The sequence below is a fragment of the Trachemys scripta genome, chromosome 2 (assembly GCF_013100865.1).
Source record: "Trachemys scripta elegans isolate TJP31775 chromosome 2, CAS_Tse_1.0, whole genome shotgun sequence".
Taxonomy (NCBI): Eukaryota; Metazoa; Chordata; order Testudines; family Emydidae; genus Trachemys; species Trachemys scripta.
The window spans coordinates 123,798,548-123,814,841 of NC_048299.1; the positions used below are offsets into that span (position 1 = coordinate 123,798,548).

The 16,294-nt window shown below is 49.4% G+C and overlaps 1 protein-coding gene across 6 annotated transcripts in view; it reads left to right on the forward strand.

Annotated features, from left to right (window-relative positions):
* Positions 1-16,294, forward strand: part of MTRR (5-methyltetrahydrofolate-homocysteine methyltransferase reductase) — a 122,959-nt gene that overhangs the window by 62,248 nt on the left and 44,417 nt on the right. For all 6 annotated transcript variants that reach the window (XM_034761519.1, XM_034761517.1, XM_034761520.1 and 3 more), the window contains one exon: positions 15,342-15,522. In XM_034761519.1, coding sequence (XP_034617410.1) covers positions 15,342-15,522 — 181 coding nt within the window. The remainder of the gene's footprint in view (positions 1-15,341; positions 15,523-16,294) is intronic.

Consider the following 16,294-nt stretch of genomic DNA (forward strand, 5'->3'; position numbering starts at 1 on the left):
AGGCCCTTCCCTTCAGGGCCTGCAGCCTGACAGACTCCAGGCTGGAGTTACCCTCTGCTTCCCCAGGCCTGCCCAGCACTATGTTGTCCCAGGTGCTAGTCTCCCAGCCTGGAGACAGACCTTCCCCTGTCGGGGGCCTGGGACAGACTGCCTGCTCCTGTTCTGAGCAGCCTTTTTATAGGGCTGAGCCTGGCCCTGATTGGCTCCCTCCAATCTGGGCCCTGATTGGCTCCCTATAAGGCCATCCCTGATTGGCTCCCTGTCTGCACAGGCCTACTGGCCTGCTGCAGCCCAAATTCAGGGAGTGGGGCAGCTGCCCCACTACAATGTACCCCTGGTTGAGAACCATTGCCTTATAGTACAAAGTCATTTGGGTAGGGTCAGTAGATGGGATTCATAAAGGTATTTAGGTGTTCAGCTCCCATTTCAGTAGAACTTAGGTGCCAAAAAACTTTGTGAATCCCACCCAGGGTCTTCTGGCTTTGAACAGCCCCAAGCACATTGGTGCTTAATAAATAATAATAAAGCATTAAGACCACTTCTTACCTATGTCTCCCTGAAGGATCTTGGCTACAGTAAAGCCTTGTGATATGCAAATAAGTAAACCAGTTATTAAAATAACATTTCATTTCAAATGATTCCAGAATGAATTACAGCTGTAACAAGCTACACGACAAGTGTTTATTCACACGCTGTATTGAAGACGTATCAGCAACATTAACTCAAACGTTAGTGCAGGCCAGTGAGGATTTCCACATCTATCTGACATAACAGAAGGGATCCAGGAAGGTGGAATGCAGTTGCCCAAGATGAACACGAAAGTAACACCGTTATTCTGACATAAATAGAAGTGATGTCTCATCCAAAATACAGCAGCCTCCTATCATTATGCTGGGTTTTGCTTGATTACTATTATTAATAGTTTGCTGTATCAATAAAGATACAGAAGAAACAGAAGCTGTCCAGAGATGGGTGGCAAACACAACTGGAGGAATGGAGAGTCTTTCATAGGAAGAGAAATTTAAAAACAATTTAATATTCAAAAAGGGACTGGACATTTGAACATTCACAGTTACACTAGATTGGAGCTGGATGGAATTTTTTTTAATTAAAATCTCACTTCCAAAAAATAAAAAATTTGAAAAATAATACTTTTTCCTTTTTTACCAGCTCTAATTACATAGGATAAAATATTAAAAAAACAATGGGTATATAAACCCTCATGTTTCACGGCATAATCTATTCCCTAATGAGGGATAGGAAGAAACTTCCCCAGTGGGTTGGCTGTTTACAACAGGGTTTCTCTACACCATTAAAGAATCTGGTACTGGTCATTGTCAGAGACTGGATCCTGGATTAGATGGGCCACTGCTCCGACTTGGAGAGAAGAATGCAATATGCTGAATTATTCACACTGCTTCCTGCAGAATCTTGGGATTCCCTATGGTCTTCTGTCCAAGCACTAAGGCACCCCCTGGTTTTCTTTGCTTGTGATATCTGACACGGAACAAAGGTAGTATGTAGAGCTTGGTGAAACTTCTTGAATTACCATTTTTTGGTGAAAAACTGATAATGAAATATTTTGCCACATTTTCTAAAATTTTTCAGTTTGAAATGACTTTTTGTTTTAAAAGATTCCTTATATTTTCTCTAAAATAAATAAATAAAGGTTTAACAGTGGTTAAAAGCTAAACAAAAATGTTTTATTTAGTCAAAATGAACCATTTAATAGAATCATAGAAAATGTGGAAGAGACCTTGAGAGGTCACCTAATCGAGCCCTTGGCACTGAGGCATGAGTAAATATCCCTGACAGGCATTTATCTAACCTGTTTTTAAAAACTGTCAGTGACAGGGATTTCACAGCCTCCTTTGATAACCTATTCCAGTGATTAACTATCCTTATAGTGAGAAAGTGTTTCCTAGTATCTAACATACATCTCCCCTGCTGCAGATTAAGCTCATTACTTGTCCCACTTTTGTTGAAAATGGAGAACAAAAAATGGAGAACCAAAAAATCGTTTTTGGACCAGCTATAGTACTATTTCTGCAGGCCATAATAAGAAATGACGACAGCAACAAATAATTTAAAATGAAGGCTGATTTTCTTTCCCTCCTTGAGAATAGCTGCTGTAGACTTTGTCAAAGGCCTGGTCTACACTAGGCGTTTATGTCGAAGTTAGCGCCGTTACATCGAATTAACCCTGCACCCGTCCACACCGCGAAGGTATTTAGTTCGACATAGAGGTCTCTTTAATTCGACTTCTGTACTCCTCCCCGACGAGGGGAGTAGCGCTAAATTCGACATGGCCATGTCGAATTAGGCTAGGTGTGGATGGAAATCGACGCTAATAGCTCCAGGAGCTATCCCACAGTGCACCACTCTGTTGACGCTCTGGACAGCAGTAAGAGCTCGGATGTTCTGAACTGCCACACAGGAAAAGCCCCGGGAAAATTTGAATTTGAATTCCTTTTCCTGTCTGGCCAGTTTGAATCTCATTTCCTGTCTGGACATCGTGGCGAGCTCAGCAGCACTGGCAACGATGCAGAGCTCTCCAGCACTGATGGCAGTGCAATCTCAGAATAGAAAGAGGGCCCCAGCATGGACTGATCGGGGAGTCTTGGATCTCATCGCTGTGTGGGGCGATGAGTCCGTGCTTTCCGAGCTGCGATCCAAAAGACGGAATGCAAAGATCTATGAGAAGATCTCTAAAGACATGGCAGAGAGAGGATACAGCCGGGATGTAACGCAGTGCCGCGTGAAAATCAAGGAGCTGAGGCAAGGCTACCAGAAGACCAAAGAGGCAAACGGACGCTCCGGATCCCATCCCCAGACATCCCGTTTCTACGAGGCACTGCATTCCATCCTCGGTGCGGCCGCCACCACTACCCCACCACTGACTGTGGACTCTGAGGATGGGATAGTGTCCACGGCCGGATCCTCGCACATGTTACCGGACGGGGAAGATGAGGAAGGAGATGAGGAGGACGAGGCAGTCGACAGCGCTCACAACGCTGATTTCCCCGACAGCCAGGATCTCTTCATCACCCTTACAGAGATCCCCTACCAACCCTCCCCAGCCGTTACCCCGGACACAGAATCTGGTGAAGGATCATCCAGTAAGTGTTGTAAACATCTAAACATTTATTTGTAACAGAACATGATTATTAACAATTTAAAAAATGGGTTTCTCATGATTAGTTTGATTAACTTAACGGTTCAGTCATGGGCAGTGCAACTATTTGAAAAAAATCTAGCAATGTCCGGTTTTGCATGATTGTCCTGCCCAAGCCGCTCTACTGTTTAGTCCCTGCTACTGCAGCTACAGTAAGATGCGGTCTATATGTCCGGGGATGGAGCAGAAATCCTCCTGGGACATCTCAAGGAAGCTCTCCTGCAGGTAATTTGAAATCCGCTGCATTAGGTTCTTGGGGAGAGCGGCCTTATTGGGTCCTCCGTAGTAGGACACGTTGCCGCGCCACGAGACTAGCAAGTACTCCGGAATCATTGCTTGGCACAGCATGGCGGCATACGGCCCTGGTCTTTGAAGGCTTTCCCGGAGCATTCTCTGTCTGTCGCTCTCAGAGATCCTCATGAGGGTGATGTCGCTCATGATGACCTGCTTTGAATGAGGTAGGGGAATGTTAGTGTTGGGACTGCTTTACCGTTCCTTTACAGAACTGTAACCGCTGGTTTGCAGCCACGCGGTGGAGGCGGGAGAGGGTCAGCCGAAAGGGATCGTTCCCGGGGACAGCCGCGAGGGTGTGGGACAGGAGCAGACTTCCTGCTTGCCGGATTGCTGGCAGCAGGGACCGACATTGATTTCAATGTGAAATGAGGCCATTGCTAATATTAAAGTTTTAAGCTGCCACGAATCTACGGCTTACCATGTCTGCGTGCAAGAGCAATTCCGTTGTCCTGACAGGGTTCTCAAAAGTGCTCTGCAAAACCCCAGACACTGAATGCGAAGGCCGAGAATTCGACCTTGTGCTGAGTGCGCATGTGATAGGTGCTGTGCATGGTCCTGTTCACAGAGAAAGACTATGTTCTTTGTTCACAACTACATTTATCTTTCTGAGGAATTCACTCCCTTTTTCCCATTCCCACAGCCCCATCTGCGACTGTCTCACAACCTAGCCTGTCATCACACTCCCAGAGGCTAGGGAGGATTAGGCATAAGAAGAAGAGGACACGGGAGGACATGTTCTCAGAGCTTATAGCCTGCTCCCGAGCCCAGGCAGCACAGCAGACCCAGTGGCGGGAGAACTTGTCCCAAATGCACCAAGCCAACATGGATCGGGAGGAGAGGTGGCGTCAGGAAGACCAGCAGGCGACTCAAACCCTGCTTGGACTACTGAGGGAGCAAACGGACACGCTCCGGCGCCTTGTGGATGTTCTGCAGGAACGGAGGCAGGAGGACAGAGCCCCGCTGCAGTCCATCTCTAACCGCCCTCCCCCGCCACCAAGTCCCATACTCCCTTCACCCAAAGTGCACAGAAGGAGAGGCGGCAGAGTCCCTGCTAACTCTCACTCCACCCTTGCAGAGAGCTCGAGCAGCAGAAGGCTCTCATTCCCCAAAGTTTGACAAGTTCTTTCCTTCCCGCCTGACACAAGCCCCCGTCCAAGTTTCACTTCCCAGTCCCATGTGTAGTTGATAATAAAAAATATGTTTCTGTTAACTACTGTTTCCATCATGTTCTTTTGGAGGAGGGGGGGAAAGGGGGTTGGTAATTGGACAGGACAGTCACCTTTGGCAGGGTACATAGTCGGGGGCAGGCACAGCAGCAGGGCACATACATAGTGCAGTGATGCAGTGACTACTTACCCTGGTTAGTCTGGGAGGTTCTTTTCATGTTATGTGGTGGGGGGTGGGTTGCTCTGTGACTTTGTGGCAGGGGAGGGCAGTTAGAGATCTTAAGCGGCGGTCCTTAGGCAGGATCACAGAGCCACACAGCAGGGGATCTGTAACCGTCCCCCCCCTGCCACAAAGTCACATAGACCCCCCATACACACAGTCCCTATCAGGAGGGGTGACAGGCTCCGTTGAAAGAACCATCCCACCGCAGCGGAGCCTGTCAGTCCTTGAGTTTAGAAGCTGCATTCGCGCGACTACACTACACCCGCTCCGCACCACAGTCTGCGTCCCAGTTTTTAAAAATTCCCGCGAAAACAGTATTAAAGAAAACGGTGTGCTTTAACAAAGTAGAACTATTTTTATTTTGAAACGTGTGTTGGAAGTGGGGTGAAGGCTTCTCTGTACACAAAATTAGAAAGTCACAGGTTACCCTGCTCACTCAGGAACTTTGCTTTCAAAGCCTCCCGGATGCACAGCGCTTCCCGCTGGTCTCTTCTAATCGCCCGGCTGTCTGGCTGTGAGTAATCAGCAGCCAGGCTAATTTCCTCAACCTCCCACCCCGCCATAAAGGTCTCCCCCTTGCTCTCACAGAGATTGTGGAGCACACAGCAAGCTGCTATAACAATGGGGATATTGGTTTCGCTGAGATCACAGCGAGTCAGCAAGCTTCTCCATCTCCCCTTGAGACGTCCAAAAGCACACTCCACCACCATTCTGCACTTGCTCAGCCGGTAGTTGAAGAGTTCTTTTTCAGTGTCCAGGGCACCTGTATAGGGCTTCATGAGCCAGGGCATTAGCGGGTAGGCTGGGTCCCCGAGGATGACTATAGGCATCTCCACATCCCCAACAGTTATTTTGTGGTCCGGGAAGTAAATACCTTGCTGCAGCCGTCTAAACAGACCAGAGTTCCTGAAAACACGAGCGTCATGAACCTTGCCCGGCCATCCGACATTGATGTTGGTAAAACGTCCCCTGTGGTCCACCAGTGCTTGCAGCACCATGGAAAAGTAGCCCTTTCTGTTAATGTACTGGCTGGCCTGGTGGTCCGGTGCCAGGATAGGGATGTGAGTTCCATCTATGGCCCCACCGCAGTTTGGGAATCCCATCGCTGCGAAGCCATCTATGATCGCCTCCAAGTTTCCCAGGGTCACTACCTTTGGCAGCAGTACATCAATGATTGCCTTGGCTACTTGCATCACAACAACCCCCACGGTAGATTTGCCCACCCCAAACTGGCTCGCGACTGACCGGTAGCAGTCAGGCGTTGCAAGCTTCCAGAGGGCTATGGCCACTCGCTTCTGGACAGTCAGGGCTGGTCGCATCCGGGTGTCATTGCGCTTCAGGGCAGGGGACAGCAACTCACAAAGTTCAAGGAAAGTTCCCTTCCGCATGCGGAAGTTTCGCAGCCACTGTGATTCATCCCAGACCTGCAGCACTATGCGGTCCCACCACTCAGTGCTTGTTTCCCGTGCCCAGAATCGCCGTTCCACGGCATCAACATGACCCATTGCCACCGTGATGTCCTCGGCGCTGGGTCCCCTGCTTTCTGAGAGGTCTGTGCTACTCTCAGACTTCAGGCCATCACCGCATTGACGTAGCCTCCTCGCCTGACTTTTCTGCATCTGCCTCAGGGCAACCTGTATGATAAGCTGCGAGGCGTTGAGAGCGGCCACAACTGCAGCGATGGTTGCAGCGGGCTCCATGCTCACAGTGCTGTGGCGTCCGCGCTGTCAATGACTTGAAAAGTGCGCGAAATGATTTCCCGCCGGCGCTTTCAGGGAGGGAGGGAGGGCGGGAGTGATGGACGGATGACGACAGTTACCCAAAAGCACCCTGGCCCCTTTTTTTTTTACCCAGAAGGCATTTGCGGCTCCACCCAGAATTCCAATGGGCGGCGGGGACTCCGGGAACTGTGGGATAGCTGCCCTCAGTGCACCGCTTCCAATGTCGACGCTTTCCCCGTTAGTGTGGACTCACAAAGTCGAATTACTGTCCTTAGTGTGGACACACACGTTCGACTTTGCAATATCGATTCCAAATATTCGATTTAAGTAAAATCGAACTACTCTCGTAGTGTAGACAAGGCCAAAGACTACCCACTACATACAGCTATGTAGGGGGCAGGGTCGTCCAGTGGTTTGAGCATTGGCCTGCTATGCCTAGGGTTGTGAGTTCAGTCCTTGAGGGGGGCCATTTAGGGATCAGGGCAAAAACTGGGGATTGGTCCTGCTTTGAGCAGGGCGTTGGATTAGATGACCTCCTGAGGTCCCTTCCAACCCTGGTATTCTATGATTAAGTGTTGAAACTGTACTCTTCTTTCTGTGTGTGCAAATGATTTTCTTAATAGTCACATGTACTTTATATAAACAAATTCAAGTGTTTGATCTACCAAAAAAAAAGTATGACCTCTTATTAAGGGACCAAGAGGGTAAATGATATATGGAGACCAGTTGTGCTATCAGGGGCAGAAACCTAAGGTATGTCTACACTGCACACCAGTGGTGATGGCATGCAGCGTATGCATAGCTACATGCTGCGGTGAAAAGCAGTCTGCGTCCACGTTGTGGTATGTAGCCACATGCAGCAGTGAAAGGCTCTGGCAGTGGGGAGGTAAAGGGGAAAAGCTCCAGGAGCTCTCTGGCAGGGAAAGGTTTGGGAGTGGGACAAAAAACTGCTAAAAATAGCAGTGTAGCTGGAGAAGGCACTGCTTTGGCATGTAGAGAGCTGTGTAGGATACATACACACAGGGTTCAGACGTGTCTTTATATACCTAAGCCATGTCTCACTGTCTACACTGCTGTGTTTATGCATGCTGGGTGGGGTGCAGTTTATGTACTCTACACCAGGGGTCCCCAACACGGTGCCCACGGGCGCCATGGCACCTGCCGGAGCGTCTAAGTGCACCCGTATACTGGCCGGCGGACGAGCATCCGCCAAAATGCCTCTGACAAGTGGCAACGTCAATAGGCGTCGCCGCTGAAATGCCGTCGATTTTCAGCAGTATTTCGGCGGCAACACCTATTGACATTGACACTTGTTGGCGGCATTTCGGCGGATGTTCGTCCGCTGCCACAGTCCTCCGTGGCTCGTTGTCTCGCACCCGCCAGACGAAAAAGGTTGGGGACCACTGCTCTACACGCTGCTGAGATGAGTGTGCAGTGTAGACATACCCTTAGTTTATAGGGCATTGACCTGAGTAGATCCATTAAGCTTAAAATGAACTGACTGCAGTTGATCTGACATCTAACAATAAAACAGTTTTGTTGTGTTGCAAAACTACCTAGTTGTGCTGTCTGTAGTAAATCTGTTCTCATCTGTCTTCTTACACTGCCCTATTTCTTCATGTACAAGCCATTATCAATAAGCAGGCACACATTTATTTTGTAACTTTTAAAAAAAGGTTTCCTCTTTTAGCCGCTTCACCTTTACCAGGCAAGCCACATGAGGCATATAATTAAGGACCAGGTTCTGATAACCTTACTCACCTTCAGTAGGACCTTGCTCAGTTAGTGGTCCCATTGAAATAAATGGTACTTCTCATGGAATATGGTGCTACTTCAACATGAGGATGGCAGAATTTAGCCATAAGTGTATAATCGAAGCTGTGCTTGCTAACCAGAGTTATCCTGTACATGTTACAGCTGCAGTATTATTACAAGAAATGGGTGGGCTGCTACATCCAAACAATCCAGAATGTTTTTTATTTTAATCATAACTCCAATGTTCTTTAATTCTGCAATAACTTGGAAAAATGCACCACAGATTTTCCAGCTGAGCCAGTACAGCTGGGGAATTTGATTTCACAACCAATGAAAATTACTTCCTTTACACTTAATGCCTGGAAATAGCAGAAAATTTAAAAAAATGCAACAGTACTATACAGTTCTATTAAAACACAGTTGGGGATACACTTAGGGGAAAATTAAATGAAATGCATTTTTGAATGTGCCTTACTCATTCGGGTGGAGTAGTTTTTACAGCAGGATCCACTAGATGTCAGTATTGCACAACATTCCGTATAAGAAAGCCTTTTAATTGGCTTAACCTTTCAAAACTGCATTAAACCGTTTTGCAAAATTTGTGTCAGCAATGAGAGTAAATAGAGTAGTGGTTAGGGAATACCACCCAAGACAATTTTCATAACCCATCTGCTTTATAGTCTGTTCAGTGCACAACATGCTTTATATAGCTTTGTAGTCAAAACTGTTACTTTCTGCAGAGGTTTGGTGCTAGAATGTAATTTGAGCAAACTCAAAGTCTTTTTTTTAAGAATACAAATTCTGATTACACAATATTTTAGTTCACGTGTTTCTTTTTATATACTGTGTATATTTGAATGTCACTGAAAGTGCAACACTGCAAATATTTTAAACATGATTTTCACTGTCTTACAATACACAACTTATTTTTCTGTAGGAAAGTTCTTCTTCGAGTGATTGTTCATGTCCATTCCAAGCAGGTGTGTGCGCACCACGTGCACGCCAGCCGGAAGATTTTACTATACCCCCCCACCCCCTCAGTTCCTTCTTACCGCCGGTGACGGCTAGCTGGAACTTTGCTTTCTCTTCAGCAATCGTGGCAGTGTTCTGTAGTTTAGTTAATTAGTTAGTTTGTTGTTTAGTGTTAGCTAGTTAGATTAGTTGGGGGGTTTCCCCAATTTTACGTCACCCCGTTGGGGCATGCCCTGGTCCCTAGGGTTCAAACTCTGCCGGGACCGTAGGAAATTTATGCCAAAGAGTGACCCGCACTCTTCGTGCTTAAGGTGCCTCGGAGAGACCCATCAAAGGGATAGGTGCACTATCTGCAGGGCTTTTCGCCCCAGGACTCTCAAAGATAGAGAGCAGAGACTTAAAGTCCTCCTAATGGAGGTGGCATTGCGGCTGCAATCGGATCCCGGGCCTTCCGAGCCGGCACCCAGCACTTAATCCTCGGTGCGCAGTGCCCCGGCACCGGAGATAAGTCGTGAGGCCAAGGCCCTGAAACCCCAGCACCGGAGAGAGTCGGCGCATAAGAAACCATCTTCTACAAGACGCCGCTCTCCATCGCCAGTGCCAGTTAAAAAGAACAGGCCGCTGAGGGAACAATCTCCCCACCGGGACTCTAAAGGTCCGGCGCCATCCACGAGTGTTACAGGACAACTCGTGCAGCAGACCCATCCGGCCATCCCGTTGACTCCTGCCCCGGAGAAAGCAAAATCGAGTCCAGAAAGGCATAGATCCCCGGACACGATGGAGGAGGTGCGCCTCCCATCGACGCTGGAGGCGTTCGAGGCCGCATCAGACCTCTTGAGCCTCCCGGTGCCGGAGTCGCCACACCGGTGCAGAGAACCTCCAGCTACCGCTTGGCCCCATTACCACTCTAGGGGCAAACCGGCGATGCGCTCACCACGCTCTCCACGCCGCGTCACGTTAGCGGTACTGGTGCAAGCACCCCCTCTGGCGACAGTGGGTACCGCGCCCCCTATGTCCTCATATTCAGAGACTTCTGACTCAGAGGCGGACTCGTACCGCTCTAACAGATTGAGGAGCAGGCGATAGTCCTCGTGTACGAGCACCCACCCGTACCCACCGCAGTGGCATCAGCATCAGCAGTGGCAACCGCCCCCACAGTGGCCGTTCTGGACACTGTGGGCCTACCATCAGTCAGTGGGTCAGGCGTATGGGCCCCGCTCACAAACCGCTTCTGTTTCCTCAACATCTGCGCCCCCGCCGCTAATGCCACCACCAACGGCACCGCCGTCTGACAGGAGTGTGCCACAAGGGGACACTGCACCCCCTGGTCAAACAACGGCACTGACTTTGCTCCCAACAGCGCAGGCACCGTCCAGCACTCCTCGTCGTTCGGTGGCGACCCCGGTACTGGCCGCAGTGCCGCATCTTGAGCCCGCACCGGCCGCGCAGCCTGAGTACCGTATGCCGCAGGCCCTCACAGAGGGAGACGTGGTAGATGAAGGGCCTCTGCGTGGGACATCTTCCTCTTCATCTCCGGACGAGGCAGTAGCGGGAACTTCAGCGGCACGGACCTAGAGGACAATAGGATCCTCCAACAGCTCCTTACTCGAGCAGCCCAGAGCCTCTCGATACAGACCGAGTAGATCGAGGTGGACACAGATCCTGTGATTGACATCCTGGCCCCGTCAGGTCCGTCTAGGGTAGCCCTACCTCTCATAAAGACCATTACAGACACAACCCGCACCTTGTGGCAAACTCCAGCCTCATTGGCCCCTACGGCCAAAAGGACTGAGAGGCGATATTTTGTTCCAACCAAGGGGTATGAACATCTTTATACACCCCCCCCCACCGGACTCCCTAGTGGTAGATGCGGCCAACCAGAGGGAATGCCAGGGTTTCCAGGGGGCTGCTCCTAAAAATAGAGAGGCTAAGAAGTTGGACCTGTTCGGGCGCAAGATATATTCAATGGGGGGCCTGCAGTTGCGCATTGCCAATCAGCAAGCCATAGTGAGCCGGTATGGACACAACACGTGCTCGGCTTTGTCTAGGTTCACGGACCTCCTCCCACAGGACTCATGAACCGAGTTTTTGGCCCTGGTTGAAGAGGGAAGATTGATTACCCGTGCTTCCCTCCAGGTGGCCTTGGACGCGGCTGATTCAGCCTCACGCACGCTGGCTACTGGTGTGGTCATGAGGCGCGGGGCCTGGCTTCAAGTTTCCGGCCTCCCTCACGAGGTCCAACAAACGATCCAGGACCTGCCCTTTGAAGGGCCCACGCTCTTCTCAGAAAAGACTGATAAGAGGCTACATAGCCTAAAGGATTTGCGGACCACCCTCTGCTCCTTAGGCCTACACACCCCTGTTACCCAGGGTAGGCAGTTCAGGCCGCCGCAGGCCCCTCGACCATACCAGCCTCAAAACTGAGGAGATGCCTCGTGCAGAAGGCTGAGAACGGGCAGGAGGAGGCAACAACAGCAGCCTTTCGGACAGTCATCTGCCCAACCAAGGCCTACACAGGGGCCTAGACCACCATTTTGATGGCTTGGTCGAGGACGACCTGCCAGTCAGAACCCTGGATCCGTTCAACCTTACCTTTTCGTCACGCCTGTCCCCCTTCTATTGTGCGTGGGCCCAGATCACGTTGGATGCTTGGGTGCTGCGCACGGTAGAGGAGGGATATTCTATCCAGTTCTCCTCCCTCCCGCCCCACCAGCCTCCCTCCCCGTCCCGCTTCAGGGACCCCTCTCATGAGCAACTTCTACTTCAAGAAGTTCAGCCCCTCCTCGCTTCAGGGGCAGTGGAGGAGGTTCCGCAGGAGCTACGGGGCAAGGGCTTCTATTCTCGATATTTCCTAATTCCGAAAGTGAAAGGGGGTCTCAGACCTATTCTGGACTTGCGGCGTCTCAACAAGTTTGTGAGGAAACTCAAGTTCCGCATGGTCTCCCTGTCCTCCATCATTCCTTCCATGGATCCAGGAGACTGGTATGCCGCCCTCAACTTAAAGGACGCATACTTTCATATCACGATAATCCCTCAGCACAGGCGTTACCTCAGGTTTCTCGTGGGCAACGTTCATCTTCAGTTTACGGTTCTGCCCTTTGGTCTGTCAGCAGCCCCAAGGGTCTTCACAAAGTGCATAGCAGTCGTGGCAGCCTTCCTGCGCAGACACGGGATCCAAGTGTTTCCCTACCTGGACAACTGGCTCATCCAGGGCAGGACCAAGGCACTAGTGGAGGCTCAGGTGGTCTTCATCAGGCAGACCTTCCGCTCACTCGGCCTCTTACTCAACGAGGCCAAGTCCACACTGTCTCCAACTCAAAAAATTGAATTCATAGGAGCAGTTCTGGACTCGACACAAGCCAGGGCATATCTCCCAGAGGCCAGATTCCGAACTATATCCAACATCATTCTCGGCCTCCAAAGTTACCCTACCACCACAGTAAGAAGCTGCCTCAAATTACTAGGACACATGGCAGCAGGTACCTACGTGGTGAGACACGCCAGGCTCAGACTGTGCCCACTCCAATCTTGGTTGATACGGGTTTATCGGCCAGTCAGGGACTCCCTAGAATCAGTGGTGACGTTACCTCCGCCGGTGTTGGACTCCCTTCAATGGTGGCTAGACCCCCAGGTGGTCTGCGCGGGAGTTCCTTTCCTGGACCCCGAACCCTCCCTGTCCCTGGTAACGGACGCATCGGATCGGAGATGGGGTGCACATCTGGGCCACCTCAGAACACAAGGTCTTTGGTCGCAGGAGGATCTGTCACTGCACATCAATGTCAGGGAATTGCATAGCATTCAAGTCCCAGCTGGCAGGCAGGTGCGTTTCTGCCTCACAGACAATACTCCAATGATGTTTTATATCAACAAACAGGGTGGTGCTCGCTCCTCTCCCCTTTGCCAGGAGCCCCTCGCATTATGGGACTTTTGCGTACAGAACGTAATTCCCCTGACAGCATCCTACCTCCCGGGCATGCACAACGCGCTCACAGACGCCCTCAGCCACTCGATCCAGGGCCACGAGTGGTCTATCCGCTGGGATATAGTTCTCTCAATTTTCTAACTCTGGGGTCATCCCCAGGTGGACTTGTTTGCCTCCAACGAGAACAGGAAGTATCGTCAATTCTGCTCCCTCATGGGAAGCCCTCAACAAGGACCACGTACTTGGCCAAGTGGAAGCGCTTCTCCCTCTGGGCTACACAACGAGGTCAGGCCCCCTTGCTTGCCCCGGTCCCTCTCATATTGGACTATTTGCTACATCTGAGACATCTGGGACTAACTCTCTCGTCGGTTTGAGTACACCTTGCTGCAATCTCCGTGTTCCACCCTGGAGACAGGGGGACCTCAGTGTTTGTGAACCCACTCGTTGGATGATTCCTTAAGGGCCTTGACAGATTGTTCCTGCACATCCATCAACCTGTCCCTGCTTGGGACCTCAATTTGGTCCTGTCTGTCCTCACGGGGCCCCCATTCGAGCCGCTGGCTTCATGCTCGCTGTTATACCTCTCTCATATAAGGTCACGTTCTTGGTGGCTATCACATCAGCCCGGAGAGTATCGGAACTCAGAGCTCTAACATCTGAACCTCCATACACCGTCTTCCACAAGGACAAGGTCCAACTCAGGCCGCACCCAGCGTTCCTGCCTAAGGTGGTTTCCACATTTCACATGGGTCAAGACATTTTTCTCCCTGTGTTTTATCCCAAACTACATTCCTCGGCTAAGGAGCGGAGGCTGCATTCTCTGGACATTCGCAGGGCTCTCGCGTTCTATATCGAAAGGACGAGATCCTTCAGGAAGTCGACCCAACTTTTCGTTGCCATGGCCGACAGTAGGAAAGGGCTCCCAGTCATGTCACAGCGGATCTCGGCTTGGATCAGAACCTGCATCCGGGAGTGCTACAGTCGGGACAATATACCAGCCCCACCTGTCACGGCCCACTCCACAAGAGCGCAGGCCTCTTCAGCCGCGTTCCTGGCCCATGTCCCAACGCAGGAAATTTGTAGAGCGGCCACCTGGTCCTCAATCCACACCTTTACGGTGCACTACGCCATCACTCACCAAGCCAGAGAGGATGCTGCATTTGGCCGCGCAGTCCTCCAGTCTGCAGTGACCTCCGACCCCACCACCTAGACTCGGGCTTGTGAGTCACCTGCTTGGAATGGACATGAACAATCACTCGAAGAAGAAGAAACGGTTACTCACCTTCTTGTAACGATTGTTCTTTGAGATGTGTTGTTCATGTCCATTCCAGTATCCACCCTCCTACCCCTCTGTCGGAGTATCGGCAAGAAGGAACTGAGGGGGTGGGGGGGTCGGCTGGCTCCTATATACAGCGCCATGAGGGCCCCACTCCAGGGGGCGCCGGAGCCGACCCTATGGACGCTGCTATAGTAAAATCTTCCGGCTGGCGTGCACGCGGCATGCACACACCTGCTTGGAATGGACATGAACAACACATCTCGAAGAACAACCGTTACAAGAAGGTGAGTAACCATTTCTTCATATTGCTGTATGTGGACATAAGAGAACAGAGTAGAATACTATAATTGCATTTACGTTGCTCAGTGTATATTGTACTTAATATTGCACATAATACCTCTCAAAAGTTTTACTTATATCTTTGTGTTTGTAATTTAGAAAACCGTGTTTCCTTTGAGTTTATATGTGTTAGGGTGCTGTTTTCTTACAAGTAAGAGATTAAGGTTCAAATCCACCCAGAAAGTCTTTAAGAAGTTTTAGATTTATCCAGCAGTACACACCATCCTCCACCTGACTAAATCAGATTTCGTGACCTGCTACGCTGCCCCAGGCACTGGAGGAGGTGGCTGAGAAATGGAAAAATTTTCATGGGAGGTGAAAATATGTAACACATAGCAAATTGCATTATTTGTTAACTTACAGGATGTCCCTGCAGGCAATCCAAATTGTTCCCAGCTAGTTGGGCAGATCTCCACATAGGTAATGAACAAAACATCATGAAAATACAAACAGTAAAAATCATCCAAATTAAAACCTGCTTCTCTCTTCCTCTAGGCATTTTTGCGAGCTCTTGTAGAATACACCAGTGATGCCAGAGAAAAGCGAAGGCTTCAGGAGCTGTGCAGCAAACAAGGAGCCTCTGATTACAATAGTTTCATCAGAGACCCTAATATCTGCTTATTGGATTTACTCCATGCTTTTCCAACGTGCAGACCTCCACTTAATCTGCTGATAGGTAAGTAGCTGATTTAAGTTCAGTTGTGTTTAATTTCTGAAAATGCAACAGAGTATATGTTTAACAACAAAACACTATTAAGTTATTGCTTCTTTGGGAAAATCACTAGCCAAGGTTATCAAACTGAATTTATAATCTGGAAGTAAAGACCTGCTCTTCACCCTGTAGTGTTTGGCCTTGATTCTGCCAATGCTTATGCATATGCTGAACTTCATGTGTGTGAGTAATCCAGTTGACTTTGCGCTGCTCCTGTGCATATTGATAAGTACTGGTATAAGTGTTTCCAGGATCAGGGCCTTTATTTGTAAAGCAGCTTTAAATAAAAGCTAACATTTTCAAGGGCCCATTTTCCAACACTTGCGGTTTTTGCCTTCTTTTGTTTCTCTTTTGGTATTCTATTTTTCCCTATATCCTACATAACTGTTAAAAACAAACCAAAAATACCTTTTATAAAAATAATTTTCTTAAGAAATAATACAGTAGATTTCCTTAAACAAAACAACCCCCAAAAGCATTTATTTTGTACAATGTAGAGTTGGTTCAAATACTCTACTAAAGTTTGTCTTGTATATGCAAATAGCTGCTATTTGCAGATATTTATATTTGAATGAATAATAAAAAATACAACTAGTTTGTCTTCTCCCCACACAGCCCTGAATTTCCTGCACTCTGGAGTTTTCATTTCTTGGAGGGCTCTGGAGCATCTGAGTTTCTGAAATGTTGTGTATTGTAAGGAATTAATGCAAATGAAAGCTGCAGAGTGCATGGGAGT